This window comes from Sphaerulina musiva (assembly GCF_000320565.1).
Source record: "Sphaerulina musiva SO2202 unplaced genomic scaffold SEPMUscaffold_7, whole genome shotgun sequence".
NCBI lineage: Eukaryota > Fungi > Ascomycota > Dothideomycetes > Mycosphaerellales > Mycosphaerellaceae > Sphaerulina > Sphaerulina musiva.
This window is the reverse complement of record NW_016017389.1, coordinates 871405-885549: the sequence shown is the minus strand read 5'-3', so window position 1 is coordinate 885549 and position 14145 is coordinate 871405. Positions and strand designations below refer to the sequence as shown.

General features: G+C 52.3%; 4 protein-coding genes across 4 annotated transcripts; 1 reads left to right on the top strand and 3 right to left on the bottom strand.

Annotated features, from left to right (window-relative positions):
• Window positions 1-68: 68 nt before the first annotated feature.
• SEPMUDRAFT_150224 (vacuolar protein sorting protein 46) lies at window positions 69-1225 on the bottom strand. The gene is made up of 4 exons (XM_016906028.1): window positions 1137-1225; window positions 971-1048; window positions 686-901; window positions 69-600 (listed from the first exon to the last, which is right to left on the bottom strand). Exons 1-4 carry the CDS (start codon window positions 1170-1172, stop codon window positions 328-330), a joined length of 603 nt encoding a protein of 200 aa, XP_016759363.1. The 5' UTR covers window positions 1173-1225; the 3' UTR covers window positions 69-327.
• A 110-nt stretch (window positions 1226-1335) lies between these two features.
• SEPMUDRAFT_150222 (6-phosphofructokinase) lies at window positions 1336-4365 on the bottom strand. The gene is made up of 2 exons (XM_016906027.1): window positions 4123-4365; window positions 1336-4017 (listed from the first exon to the last, which is right to left on the bottom strand). Exon 2 carries the CDS (start codon window positions 3958-3960, stop codon window positions 1549-1551), a length of 2412 nt encoding a protein of 803 aa, XP_016759362.1. The 5' UTR covers window positions 3961-4017; window positions 4123-4365; the 3' UTR covers window positions 1336-1548.
• A 2265-nt stretch (window positions 4366-6630) lies between these two features.
• SEPMUDRAFT_150221 (uncharacterized protein) lies at window positions 6631-10216 on the top strand. Its single transcript, XM_016906026.1, has one exon. The coding sequence runs from the start codon at window positions 6932-6934 to the stop codon at window positions 9785-9787; it is 2856 nt and encodes a 951-aa protein (XP_016759361.1). The 5' UTR covers window positions 6631-6931; the 3' UTR covers window positions 9788-10216.
• SEPMUDRAFT_88619 (glycoside hydrolase family 65, carbohydrate-binding module family 32 protein) lies at window positions 10204-13786 on the bottom strand. The gene is made up of 2 exons (XM_016910478.1): window positions 11927-13786; window positions 10204-11750 (listed from the first exon to the last, which is right to left on the bottom strand). Exons 1-2 carry the CDS (start codon window positions 13598-13600, stop codon window positions 10293-10295), a joined length of 3132 nt encoding a protein of 1043 aa, XP_016759360.1. The 5' UTR covers window positions 13601-13786; the 3' UTR covers window positions 10204-10292.
• Window positions 13787-14145: the final 359 nt, after the last annotated feature.

Sequence of the window (14145 nt, the reverse complement as noted above, 5' to 3'; positions counted from 1 at the left end):
GATGTCGACATGTTAGGTAGTAGGTAGCAGGTCCACTTGCTTGCATTGAATACAGGCATGTAAACGTTGCCAATGTTCATTGTTTTTTAGCGACTTCACTTCAGGCTTCCACAGAGTAGAATAGAAGTACAAGACTAAAGAAAAAGAGAATTGATAATTCATCTCCACCATACATACCGTATTCACTCCACGCGCCGAGATCATCCAATCATGACTTCATCATGGAATCTCAGGTAGGTACCGCTACTACTCCGCTCCAGAAAAAGAAAAACGCCTCATTCACTTATCCAGCCTACCTTGAGCACACCTCCATGTCCCGCCCACTCTTTAACTTCTCAATGCCCTTAATCTCTCTCCCAATTTATCCTCCCGCTCCTCCTCATGCTGCGCGGGAGCTTGTATCCCCTTCGCGGGCGTAGCTCCGGCCATCTCCTGGCTCAATTCCACGCCCGCCTCGTCGGCAACTTGATTCATCAACCTATCCACATCCTCCTGAGGAGTCCCGGTAGCAGTGGCAGACGAAGTCGCAGTTTCGTAGTATCCTGTCGCAACATCGAGGTCCTCGAATTGCGTTTCGAACTTGTCCATGACAGCGGAAATCTGATAAATCCCTGATCAGCAAATTCTATTTCTTTTCTCTTCCTTGTGTAACAGCGGGTCTTTTACGACCCGATCCTTCTCTCACCTTTTCCAAATCCATGCTCTTCATCGCCTGATCCATACCCCTCACCACATTCGCCATGCTGCCGGTCACACTCCTCATGGTAACAGCAGTCTGGACTCGCGAGCTCACGGCATCGATTCGGCTGGCGAGAGTGAGAAGCTGCAAGTTTTCGTTCTTTTTCCGAATGGCGTTGCCGGCGTATATTTTGGCGATGTCGTTGTGGCCTTGCGATATGGCCTGGACAGAACGAGTCAGCGGGGGGGGGGAGGCAAGGCGAGGGGGAGGAGGGGGAAAGGCCAGACGTACCTTCTTGAGCTTCGCCTTCTCGGTTTGTTCATCTTTGCTGGCTTTGGCGGCCTGGCGGTTGAGCTGCTTGGCTGTGAACTGCGCGTGGTGGACGGAGTTAGTGTGCGCCGGGCGGGCGGGGAGGAGGAAGAAGAAGAGATGGAGGTGGCCTTTGCGCGGGACGCACCTTGAGGTTGAAGAGGGCTTTCTCTAGTCCAGACATGGTGAGGCTGAGGGAGGAATGGCGTTGTCGATATTCAAGTTCGTGAATCGTTGTAGGAAGTCTGACTATAAGCACAAGTTCGAGGCAGCGTCAAGGTGGGCTGGCTCAAGGGCATGACGTCGGCTTCTGCGTATTCACATGCCCGAGTGCACGTGCTCCCCCACTATCTTCACTTGAATTCTTTTATGAAACATATACTGGACTAGTCATTGCTTTTGTATCTTGTTCTCATGTCATGTCACGGGTCGTATCATATAACGGTGGGAAGGGCACTCTATGAACCCTCCCATCCGTCGTCAGCAACTGGTCCTTTTCGCCATTCTTGCCCAGACTCTCGCGCACGTAGCCGTCTCACTGTGATTCTGTCTCCCCTCGTTCATTTCCCGGTGCCATTCTGCTTCTGCATGCCCTGTACATCCGGTGTGCCGGGCAGAGGGGTGCCAGGAAGCGGCGTACGCATGGACGTGCGGGAAGCCTTGACCAAGGATCGTCCGGACAGAGTATCTACGACATCGACCAAGCCCATCCAGAACTCATCCTTCGGCCTCCGGTCCTTCCAATCCGTTTCCTCGCGCTCAATCTTTTCCATAGCGCTGAATTTCACCTTAGCGCCTCGGATACCAATAACAGCTACCGACATAGGATCGTCTGCAATTTCCTGCTTCGACTTTCCAGCGAAGGCCTCGAGGTATTGCAACGACTTAACACCGAAACGTACAGCTCGTGTACGATCCATGGGCGACGGAATATCTCCCTGCTGGAAGTGACCAGGCACAGCATATCGGGAATCGAACTTTCCATTCGATTCCTCCTTGATAGCATCTGCAATGAACTCTGTCGTGTAGACTTTGCTAGCCTTCTCGTTGCGAAGAATGATTTTGCCAGATCTAGCATGGCCTTTGTCCATGGCAAATTGGTCTTTCAAGAACTTGATGTCCTGCACGAGCATATTGAGGTTGATGCCCTCTTCTGGAGTGTAGACAGCGACTGCACCAATGGCGAGGCCTGCCAATATGGCAATGTAGCCCGAAGCGCCACCTTGCGTCTCTACTACGAACACTCTGCGGCGAGAGGCTGAAGCAGATTGCTTGATCGCATCGCAATAGTTGATGAGGGCATTCAAACAAGTATCAGAGCCTATCGAAAACTCGGTGCCAGGAACATTATTGGAGACGGTGGCGGGCAAGATGGTCATGGGAATCTTGAAGGCGTCATAATCGGCCCGAGCTTTTCGTAGCTCAGATACGGCCGTGAACGCCTCGAACCCACCAACAACGAAGAGAGCATCGATCTTGTACTTCTCGAAGCAAAAGGCCACCGTCTTGAAGTCCTCGGATGGCAGTGCACGATTAGTTCCGAGCTCCGAACCACCTTTCGATCCCCAATTCTCTGCGTCAAGCCAGCTAATCTCGCGCACAGATCCCAGCGGCTTGTCGTCGTGATGGCGACATAATCCGGGGAAGCCATTATGCAGAGCCACCGGAGTATGACCTCTCGACAGGCAGTATGCCACAGCAGCGCGAGTTGCGGCATTCATGCCACCAGCGGGCGCACCGACATGTATTATACCGACCCGCATTCGTTTCTCTTTCGGGACCAGAGTCTTGGTGTTGTCTGTGGAGGTCGTCATATTGAAAGCCTGTTGGAACTCTGCAAACTCTGCATCTCTGCCTTTCATTGCGGCATCAAAGTCTTTCTTAGCGATGTCCTCGGCGACTTTCTTGGTGAGGCGAATAGCTTCAATCATGTCCTTCCGTACGATCTTGTTCTCCACCATGCAGATCACAGGAGACGGGGTTTCTGGCGTAGCTTCGAGTACAGCCTTGACGGCTTCCACACCCTGTAATGTCGCCAGCATGCGGTCGTATGCGCAAGGAGGACCTCCACGTTGTACGTGTCCCAGGGTCGTCACTCTCGTGTCAAGTCCCACGTTATTCGTGAGCAGATCTTTCACCATGTAGGGTGAGATGGCTTTGAGGTTCCTATCGTGAGCACCTTCAGCTACGATCACGATCGTCTTCCTCTTGCCCATGGTGCGGTGCTTTTGGACAATACTGCACATTTCAGCCTCCCAGTTCTCGGAAGGTGGATTTTCTGGGCAAAAGACAAAGTCTGCTCCACATGCCACACCTGCCATGAGTGCCAGCCAACCGCAATGTCGTCCCATGACTTCGATAACGAAAGCACGCTGGTGTGAGAGAGCCGTGGCGTCGATGTAGTCGATCGATTGGCAAATCCGTTCGAGCGAGCTGTAGGCGCCGATTGTCGCATCTGTACTACTGAGATCGTTATCAATCGATCCGACAAGACCGACGATATTCAGATGCCTGTATGGCTTCACATCTTCCTCTTTTCGCTTCCCGGTCGATACCAGCTCATCCATCAGGCTTGGCCATTCTCCTCTGAACTTGTCTGCTCCCGTCAATGAGCCGTCTCCGCCACAGATGATCAGAGCATCGATGCCCTTTTCGATCATGTTGTTCGCAGCTGTCAGCCGCCCTGGTCGCTCCATGAACGCTTTGCATCGCGCAGTGCCAATCAATGTGCCGCCTTCTGAGATCCATCCTCGAACGTCTTCCCATTTCATCTCTTTGATCATGTCTCCACCGTCGACCAGGCCTTGGTATCCTTCGTAGATGGCGTATGCCGTGCATCCTGCTGATAGTGACTGTCGAACTACAGCTCGGACGGCAGCGCTCATACCAGGAGAGTCACCCCCCGAGGTCATGACTGCTATGCGCTTCTTTCCCCATGGCATCGAAGGCGGGCTCAGATTGACCTGCGCCATGCTGGGTGGTGGCGGTGCTGGTGGTGCTGGCGGTGGTGGGAGCAGTAGTAGAAGATGCTGGTGTCAGATGAGTATGGTTGTGAGCTGGGTGCTCGTGAAATGCGAATCAGGGTTAAAGGGAGAAATAGTCGGAGAGGATGGGAAGATGGCTCGCTACAGTACCTTGTGGTTGAGCAGAAAGGAACTATTCTTTCTCTCTCAGCTCTTTCTCGTTTTCTGCTAGCAAAAGACGCGCCTGCCCCACGCCGTGAAGTCAGCCCGGGTCACAGTGGGGTATCGGTCCGTTCGATAGTTCTGATCGGTGACTTTTCGGGACTACCAGGTTCGGTAAGGTGCACGTAAGGTAGGTAGGATTGGAGTGATATTTCTCGTGATACTCTTCGCTCGGTGGGAATTTCACCTGCAACACTGGTACGAGTGGTGAGGGGGGGAAGAGCACGAATACATGAATGATAAGCTCCAAAAGAAAGCAAGATGGAAAGCGATAAGCAACTCTATCACACTGGCCAGCAAGCTCACTACCGGTTTCCGACCCTGCATACGGCACATAAATACAGTAATACACCAGTAGTCCTGGATAGTGGATACCTAAGGTGAGGTAGTGAGTGTCATATGACGACTTGCGAGCAGGCTCCTTGTATGACGTGAACCTACGCCGAGCCAGCGAGCACAAGCCCATCACTGCACCAGGAGGTACTGTCCTCAGCGGAGGCTCGGGATACACCAGGTATATGTATATCTTATATTACTGATAACTATCTGAACCCTCAGGAAGTTCCAGATACTCCAATTCTGTCCGGCGGGTTTCCAAGAGCAGCGCTGTCGAAAAGCATGATTTTCACATTGTTACGTGGAATGGTCAGGATAGGAGACAAACTTTTTGCCCCAAGCCTACTAGGTGCTGAAGTGAGTACTCCGACTCCGACTTCGACCTCGAACTCGACCTCGACCTCGATGGGCACCAGTGTGTGAATGTCAGCTGTAATGCTTGTGCCACTGCTGCCTCTAGCATCTGATCGTCACGGCGCAAAGAATCGGCGCAAAGATCAACGCCAAGCCTTCGATGCTACATCGCCAAGCGCCAGCTCATATCTGGAGGAGCCGCCATCTCCGGCTCCCGCACATTGTCACCGATGCGTGGCAGCTATCAAGAACGTGGGATGAAAGTAGCTCCTATGGAACCCAGAAGCTTCATTGAATTCTGCTCTGTCAGATCAGGCACCCAATAAGAAAGCGACCACTGAAAACCTCACTCGACGGTGCTTCGACACGCACTGAAGTTTATGTCTAAGGTAGAACAAGCAAGCAGCCTTTGACCGCTGGGCCCGGAAATATTCAATATCAACTGTTACTCTGCATGCAACGCGACTCTCGTGCGGAATGGACGGAGCTTGGGTAGAGCTGTTCCAGTGCCTTCACCCGCTTTGATGTAGGCAGGTTTTGTCGGGTAGTAATGGTGTGAGGACTACTATATAGGCCATGTACAGTCGACGACAAGCTGGTAATCGTCCGGTCTCGGCATGAGCTACACCTGTGCCACGCTTGACCATGACGAGAAGCTCCCTGTCTCGTTCAGCAGGACTAGGAGGTAGAGAGCGTGATGCACTCACTTGAGCTGTGTTTGTGAAGGATCTGATCCAACAACATTTGCTTGCAAACGGTTCGACGCTTCTTGAGTCACCAGACTGAGCTGAGTGTAACTCTGTAGGCTGAACCGTTTTCAATCCCGCTTACATAGGACGTCTTGCCTACAAGCTCCCTTGTATTGCTTGTTGTCTCAATCGACCTGCTCAGAGTCTGATATATCACCTCTAGAGTAGAGCTCTCGAGAAGTGTTGAGGTTCTGGTGTTTCACAAGTAGAAGCTAGGTTGGTCCAGGTCAAATATGGCTGGAAGCAAATTCCCTCGCCAAGAATGGTTGGTTCTATAGCTGTGTACCTAGGAGGCAGACGAGGCATTCGTCGTCGTTACCACAAGTGGTCCCGAGGTTGAAGCCGTTTGTGGACTTTGTTAAGTTCATCGAGGCCGCGTGTTGCGGTGCTATTTTAGAGCGAGCTTCTCAGGGTCTTTGGGTTTGTGGATCGAACGTCCTGGAGGGGCAGTTCTAAACTTCTGAAGCGGCTAGAGCAGGCGAGAACAGGTGAATTATATCATTAAGCTATTTCATGTATATTCTAGAAATACAGCAGATGTGCCTGCTTTAGGTATGCTAGGTGAGCACGAGGATGGTAAAATCACAAGCAACAATGTACATACCTTACGATATAGGTATCGGTTGTACTGGAGGTACCTGTATTCTTGGTCCGCCAATGATTATGTAATAATTGATCGGTGCTTCGAAAAAGCTTTTCTAGAAACCTTAGCCCCCTGTTTGCGACGTGCGACGTGCGCCAATGACGCCACACGCGCCTTTGCCATCTGCAGGAACTCGCCTAGAGCCTCGCACTGTGCACACATGAAACTCGCTGGGTCTGCCACGTCTGGCAATGATGTGACCAGCAGCAGTAGAAGAGGAAGAAGGGAAGGAGACGAAGAAGAAGTGGAAGATGGAAGAAAGAAGAAGAAGAAGAAACTTCACCACTTCCACCTCTATACTACCTCCCAAACTCCTACCTTCTCCTTGCTCCCCCCCCCCCCAACCTCCCTCTCCCATCATCCCCAACTACCTCTCCCTACCTACCTGACCTTACCTCTCCATCCGCCTACCCACCTCTCCTCTCTCCCACGATCGTTACTGTACTCACGCCCATTGACTCTACACACAGCTGCACCACTTCCAGCCATCGTTTCACCAATTTCCTCCCAATCTCCCTCGAGCTGCTCTTCCTACAAGCAACGCGTGCGAGTCACCATCTGCAGGCGGCAGCGCCAGACACCTTGATACAGCACGCCAAATCCGAGACGCAGGCCACCACGCGCCTTCGCTCGAGCGGGCACACCTTCGTTTCTACACCTCACTGGAGGCAGCACAATGTCCTCACATCTTCACGCTCGTCCTTCTCAAGCCAGCCCACGCTTCTCTCGCGAAGGCTTCCAGCCCATCCCCGCGGGCCACACAGATAACATGTCCACCAATTACACGGGCTACGGCGGCAACGACGCGACCATCGACATACCTCTCGAACAAGTCCAGACCAACGCGAGCGTCGGCGGAGGACGACGCAATGCGAATCACACAGCCGAGAACCTGCACGCCATGAACACGACTTCAGAAAAGCAAGGCAGCGGCGGATTCTTCAGAGGCCGACGAGTCAAGCCTGTAACGGATGGCAGCGCAGACAAGAAGGGGTTTGAAGAGGAAACTGACAAACTGACGACCATGGGCAAAGTCTACTACAAGATTTTGAACTTCTCCATCATCACCAGGTACTTGCTCTACGTCATACCCCTGGGTGTCTTGCTTGCCGTGCCCATCATTGTGGGCAGCTTTTACAGCGACCGCGATACCCCCAAGATTGCCGGAGTCCCAATACTCTGGTTCTTCGTGTGGATAGAGATCGTGTGGTTTAGTTTGTGGATCAGCAAGCTCATAGCACACTTTTTACCATTCCTCTTCCAAACGCTGGTGGGTGTGGTCTCTTCTGGAGTGCGGAAATATGCAAGCGTCATTCGAAAACTCGAGATTCCTCTGTCGCTGGTCGGATGGGCCGTTGCTTCTCTGGCGACGTTCAAGCCTATCATGACGAGAAATCCCTACAACAGCCAGTCCACGCACGCCTTGAACGCAGGATCGGGAACCTGGGTGGATATCGTCCAAAAGGTTCTCGCTGCGGCAGTAGCCAGCACGCTGGTTTTCTTGGCCGAGAAGCTCATCATTCAGCTCATCAGCATCAACTACCACGCAAAGCAGTTCAATTCGAGAATCAAGGATTCGAAGAGACAGGTTTACATCCTCGGACTCCTGTATGATGCATCGAAGGCCATCTTTCCGCAGTACTGTCACGAGTTTGCCGAAGAAGACTACGCAATCGCCGACCAGATCAACTTGGCTGTCTTTGGCGCGAAGAAGAAGAAGAGGGCCCACCACCGCCGCTCCGGCTCTGCGACGCCGATGAAGATGCTGCAGACTGTTGGACGTGTCGGTGATAAAGTCACATCCGCGTTCGGTAATGTTGCATCCGAGATTACGGGCAAAGAAGTCTTCAACCCAAACAGCTCTCACTCGATCGTAGTTCAGGCACTAGAGAAGCGTCGCACTTCGGAAGCTTTGGCCCGTCGGATCTGGATGAGCTTGGTAGTGGAAGGTCACGACCAGCTATCCGAGGACGACATCGCCGAAGTTCTTGGCCCGGAACGTGGGCATGAAGCTGAAGAAGCATATGAAGCCCTCGATCGTGATGGCAACGGCGATATCTCCCTGGATGAAATGATACAGACCATCGTCGAATGGGGTCGCGAGCGTAAGGCGATTGCGGTCTCCATGGTCGATGTCGCTCAGGCCATCAGCGTCCTGGATCGTATGCTGTGCGCTATCGTGGTGGTCGCCATCGTCTTCATCTTCATTGCTTTCCTCAACACCAGCTTCGTCACCACTCTGGCCACTGCTGGTACAGCACTTTTGTCGCTCTCTTTCGTCTTCTCAGTCTCAGCGCAAGAGGTTCTTGGTTCTTGCATCTTCCTTTTCGTCAAACATCCATTCGACGTCGGCGACCGGATCGACATTGGAGACAACGCGTATGTCGTCGAGCACATCAGTCTGCTCTATACAGTGTTCAAGCGTGCATATGGCCCCAAGACGGGACAGCTCTGCCAGTACCCCAACGTTGTGCTGAACAGTCTTTCCTTGGACAATGTCTCTCGCAGTCAGGCTCAGACCGAGCAGATAACGATCGATGTCTCCTTTGACACAAGTTTCGACGACGTCCAGCTGCTCAAGAACGAGCTCAACAAATTTGTCACGGACAGAGAGAACAGCCGCGACTTCCAGCCCGAAGTCGAGGTCGAAGTTCTCGGCACTTCTGATTTGTCCAAGATGCAACTCAAGGTTGAAATCAGACACAAGACCAATTGGGCCAACGAGACTCTTCGCGCGGCGCGTCGCAGCAAGTTTATGTGTGCCTTGATCGCTGCCCTTCGTGCTGTGCCGATCTATGCTCCGGGAGGTGACGCAGACGCTGCGGGCAGCGCTGCCAATCCAAACTACTCAGTCGCCATTTCCGACTCTGAGGCAAGGGAGAACGCGGAGCAAGCAGCACAAGATAGGGAGAAGGCGCGCATGATACCAACTAAGAAAGTCGACGAGTCTGGAGCCGCTGGAGCAAATCTGAGTCCTAATGCTGCAAACAAAGGCGTTTCTCCGGGTTTAAGCTTTCAGGACCCAGCAATCGGGGAGTTGAATGCGCGCGACCCAGCTAAGGATACTGCACGAGACAACCCAGGCAACGCTTGGGCGACTGGCCGTGACGATAGCTCCAGTACTTTGGGCGAGCGTTCCAGTATTGACCAGCAGGACCTCGACGATGTTCGCAGCCTCCTCGAGCGAGGAAACACCAGAGGCAAGAGAAAGCCGAGCGTCCGAGGTGGCTCCCGCCAACTCCGCGACGCACCAAGTGTGCCTGCTATCAATGAGCCGCGAGCAACTGGCTCGAACTCTTCCGAACCCTACAGACCAACGCTCGCCAGTGTGCCGTCGCAGTTCCAGACTGCGCAGAGCAATCTTCCCACTATCAGCACCACATCGCCCGTGGAAATGAGCCAGCTTCCACAACGCACCACCAGCAATCCGTATAGAAATCGACAGCAGCCAGGACAGTTTTCTCCTACGACTGGTCGAGTGGATGAATATGATGACGAGTTTGGTAACTCGAGGCCTTATTCTGGTGTGTAGGGAAACATGAGCATGGAAGACCACAGTTATGAATATGAACCCACAGACGCGAACCGGCATCAGCACTGCCCAAGCGTAGGGAGGACAATGGGGAAGGAAGTCAGGCGACTGTAACAACAGCTTCTAAACCAGTCTGGCCGAAGTGCTCTGGCCACGCTGTCGTTTCTTTTCTGTACAAAAAAAGCGTGAGTTTTTTAGTGTTTCTTCACGTAGCATACGATACACATGGACTATATGTATAGGTCACACAGATGTGTCTGAAACTTCTCTTTATCTCTGTGATGAGCCAGCTATACGAGCGGCACTGCCTGTGGATCAACTTTGCCCAAACATACACCATATTCCGAAATTTGTACAGCCTTGGTCGCATACATGCATACAATTCATCAGATCATCAAATCATATCCTCATCACATCCATCCAGATCACACACACCCCCCAAGCCACGCCACCCAGATCACACACACGCCCCCCAAGCCACGCCACCCAACATACCCTCTTCCTCTCAGGACAACCACTCTCCTCTTCCACTCCTCGCCACCACGTTCTCCCCACTCCCTTGCGCAATAATCGCAAACTCGGCAACACTAGCTCCCACTCCACCACCATTCCCATCACCATCACCATCACCATTATCACCATCATCATTTGCCCAACTCCCCCAAATCTCCAACGTAGCAAATTTCCCACTCCACACAGGCCTCTCCAAAGTCACATTCGTCACATTCGAAGCATATGGTCGAATCAAATCTGCAGAGGAAGAATTATATGGATGGCTGATTTGGACGTGGCTGGAGGATGTTACGTTGACGATTTTTTCTTCTCCTTGCCCTTCTTGCCCTCCACTAGGAAGATTGGAGGGAGAAGAAGATGAAGAAAAGTTCGAAAAAGTCACAGAATACCCTCTCGGTGGAGCTTTTGCCCAATCGAATCGAATGGCGACAATAGGAAGAAAAGGTTCCGGGAGAGAAATCGTAATGGATGCAGTAACATTCGCCACAACAGGTTGCCATTTCGTGCTGACGGCGCCGTCGATGGCGCTGAGAGGGAATTGGCCTGGAAGGAACAGTTGTGGGGAACTGACCACGGGACGACATTGGGCGATATTTCCTGGGAAAGTCGGTATGAGGCCGATTTGCCGGTTGGAGAGAGTTAGAGAGGAGTTGGGGTGGAGGTTGTGGTGGATTGTGGTGCCTGAGATGGAAATTGTGACGGGGATGGGTGCGGTGGCGAAGGTGGAGTTTGCTGTAGAAAGGGGGTTGCCACCGCGACGATGATGAGGACGGGTTAAAGTGGTGTGAGTTTGGTTGGAGAAGGCTTTGATGGGCCAGCCTTGCCAGTAGATGGTTCGGAAGGCTAGTTGGGGGATCTGAGGTGGGAGAGACGGGTCGATGTTGAGTGTGTCGAGCATTAAACGGAGACCGAGATAGCCGAAGACTGCGACACGGTGTGCGCCTCCGACGCCCGTCAGGAAGGGAAATGCTGGGTGGGTTCCGCCGTTCGTGGACCAGTCGTCAATGAGCTGCTCGCTGAATTGGTACCACGGTCCTCGGGTATATGGCTGTGAGCCGTACAGATCGTAGGTGTACGACGAGCAGCCCGAAGGGGATTCGCGGTTGGCCACGACACTGAAGACACCATATGTCATTGCAGGGCCGTCGGGAGACTGTGCAGCAGCGTAGTAGTCCAGGTTGCTCAGTGTGTAGGGGTTCGGCCATTGCAGAAAGTCATCAATCAGAACAATATCGGCCTGCTTGACAGTGATGCTGCCATTTTGACTGGCGTATTCCAGAATAATGTTGGCTTCTTCGCCCACAGGGATCGTGATCAGATCGGATATATTGGCCCATGTTTGGTTGGCCTCGAGACCAAATCTTTCGCGAATAGTGTTTGTCTCGTTGAGGTGACTTTGCATCAGGAGCATAGTGAAGCCGACGTTTTTCTGAAAATTGGCGTATTCGTCCTAGACATCGCACGGCCGACAGTAAGCAAACATCCCTCTCCCTCCCTCCCTCTCTCTCTCTCTCTCTGAATACTCGGACTTCTTTCAATAACGACTGCCCTCAAGCTCAATGTCCCAGCGGAATGAGAGCGAGACATCACGGTGTAAAGATAGTCTTGAACTGTTCATTCACTTACAGGATCTGTAGCGTTGTACAATTCGTACAGGCCGGTGGTCTTGTTGAATGTAACCAAGTCAGCATAGAGCTGTGCAATGGACTCGTATATAGGAAACAACTCTCGACGGAAGTAGTCGGTATCGCCAGTAACTGCCCAGTAATTGAAGAATTCAAGGCCAATATCGCCATTAAGGTGATACTGGTAGTCGAAGCATGGGCCGGTACCTGTACAGTTACCATAGCGTCCAGCTGTCCAAGAATAAGCGGCTCCGAGTGGCGAAAACTTGTCAGTTTGGTTCTGGCTGGACTGGTAGGCGGTCAAGATGTTCTCATGGGCTTGAGGACCTTTGTCAACTCGGTATTGCGCAATCTGCTTTGCTGCATCTGGGTATGTGACGACCAGTCCCGGTTGCATCCAGACTTCGGTGTCCCAAAAGACCAGACCAGCGTAGCAAGAGCCTCCAAGCCCACAGACCGAGATACTGTTCGACGCCAGTTTCGTGTTGTTGCCCGCGGCGAGTACAGCATTGGCACTGATGGTATTCGAGAGCAGCTGAAATGGATTCGTAATGGCAGTAATCTGTAGTTCCTGTACGTCCAGATCTTCCGGCAGGTTACCATCGTGATCCCGAAAATCCTCCACGCTGTCTTCAGTCAATATACTCTTCCACTCGGACGCATGCGACTCATATAGCTCGTCGAATCCCGCATTGGCGCCCTCCCAGGCTGCCTGCAGGGCTACAGACGCGGGATCGGTGAAGGCATCACTCGAAGCAGTTCCAATGTACTTTGTAATGACAGAAGTGCAGCCTCCGACTAGCGACACGTCCAAAGACTGCGCAATGGAAGAACTGTTGCTGCCAACAATGTCACTATCTGTGATGATTCTCCTGCTGGCTGTATCGCAAGTTTGGTCGCCCACAAGTGCAGAGTGGACCCAAGCAGTCACGTTGCGAATGCCGTCCGGACTGACTGCAGACCATATGACGGGCCATACTGCAAAGGAGCCTTTGTCCACAGGCGTGGACCTGACAGCACAGTCCCCTTGCAACAGATCTATCACAGTCGCGTTAAGATCCTCGGCAGCCGTGAGCCGAAGTTGCACAGCAGCCTGATTTACATTCAGCTTGTGCACCAGAAGAGTGTATTCAATATCGAGCGGAGAGCCAGAAGTTGGCGTCCATGTATAATTCCAATGGAGGACACCATTCCTCATATCCAGCGTCGACGTAAAGCTCGATATCTGCTCTGCAGGTACGCTCGCATCCAGCACGTCCTCTCCGACCTTCACATGCAGGCCTGCCCAGTGAGGGATACCAGAAATGACACTTTCGCCACCATATTGGTTTAACCAGCCAAAATTCGTCCCATTCGTCGTGGGCTGGGAGTCCCAAAAGCCAGCAATAGTCGCAAAACTCTGCCGGCGATCAAACAGTGGCCAGCCTTGGATATTGTCGCCGTTGACTTGTACATCGACATCAAAGAAGGGCCCCACAGCGGCGAGATTGATTCCCAGATAGCCATTCCCCATCGACATGCGAGACTGGTAATGGCCCTGGTCCAGGGTGGTGGTTGTGATGCTCCATGCTTCATCGTCCCAGGTGGTGCCGTTGAATCGCGTATTGTATATCTTGGCCAGACTATGACAGCTGAACAGCAGCGCTGCAGACCAAGCCCATACGGGCCACAGCATTTTTCCTACGGTAATGATTGCACCGTCTCCTAGGCTACAGTTAGGTAATCTCTTGTGGGCTATTGACAGCTGACTTGGAGTGTCCAGAACAATGAAGTGATGCGTAGTGAGAAGATTCCACGTGAGAAGATGCCACGTGAGAAGATTCCGAGTGAAAATATTCCAAGTGATGGTATATAAGGGAAGGTACAATGGAAGAGAAGAGGCAGGATCCGTTCGGCAACATAAGGTAGGTACAGGTAGGTATATACTGAGGTGGTATAGTGGGTCCCTACTCTGGTGGAACCTTCCACACGGTGCTGCCCGGTTAGAATAGGTAGGTAGGCACCTAAGGAGTTATCACCATCATTGATGTTCGTAGCTTCTTCCGCTCTCTCCTACGGTAAGGTAGCCATCGGTAGGTAAGGTAGGACATGCACCTCGCTTGCTGCAGGTGGCTTTCTATTGAAACTAGTTTTTTTGAATATTATTAGGTACAGGAATGATAAATGTTTACAAGTGCACGTGTTTGTCATTGTTACCCCAGAGTCCCCGCATCTTGTTCT

What these genes read in the sequence shown, in the direction of transcription:
- SEPMUDRAFT_150224 (XM_016906028.1), bottom strand. Translation starts at nt 1,172, where the DNA reads ATGTCTGGACTAGAGAAAGCCCTCTTCAACCTCAAG. An exon ending in AGAAGGCGAAGCTCAAGAAG is followed by an intron (nt 902 to 970) that starts GTACGTCTGGCC and finishes CGTTCTGTCCAG; the next exon opens with GCCATATCGCAAGGCCACAA. An exon ending in AGAGCATGGATTTGGAAAAG is followed by an intron (nt 601 to 685) that starts GTGAGAGAAGGA and finishes GGGATTTATCAG; the next exon opens with ATTTCCGCTGTCATGGACAA.
- SEPMUDRAFT_88619 (XM_016910478.1), bottom strand. Translation starts at nt 13,600, where the DNA reads ATGCTGTGGCCCGTATGGGCTTGGTCTGCAGCGCTGCTGTTCAGCTGT. An exon ending in TGTACAACGCTACAGATCCT is followed by an intron (nt 11,751 to 11,926) that starts GTAAGTGAATGA and finishes TGCGATGTCTAG; the next exon opens with GACGAATACGCCAATTTTCA.
- SEPMUDRAFT_150221 (XM_016906026.1), top strand. Translation starts at nt 6,932, where the DNA reads ATGTCCTCACATCTTCACGCTCGTCCTTCTCAAGCCAGCCCACGCTTC.
- SEPMUDRAFT_150222 (XM_016906027.1), bottom strand. Translation starts at nt 3,960, where the DNA reads ATGGCGCAGGTCAATCTGAGCCCGCCTTCGATGCCATGGGGAAAGAAG.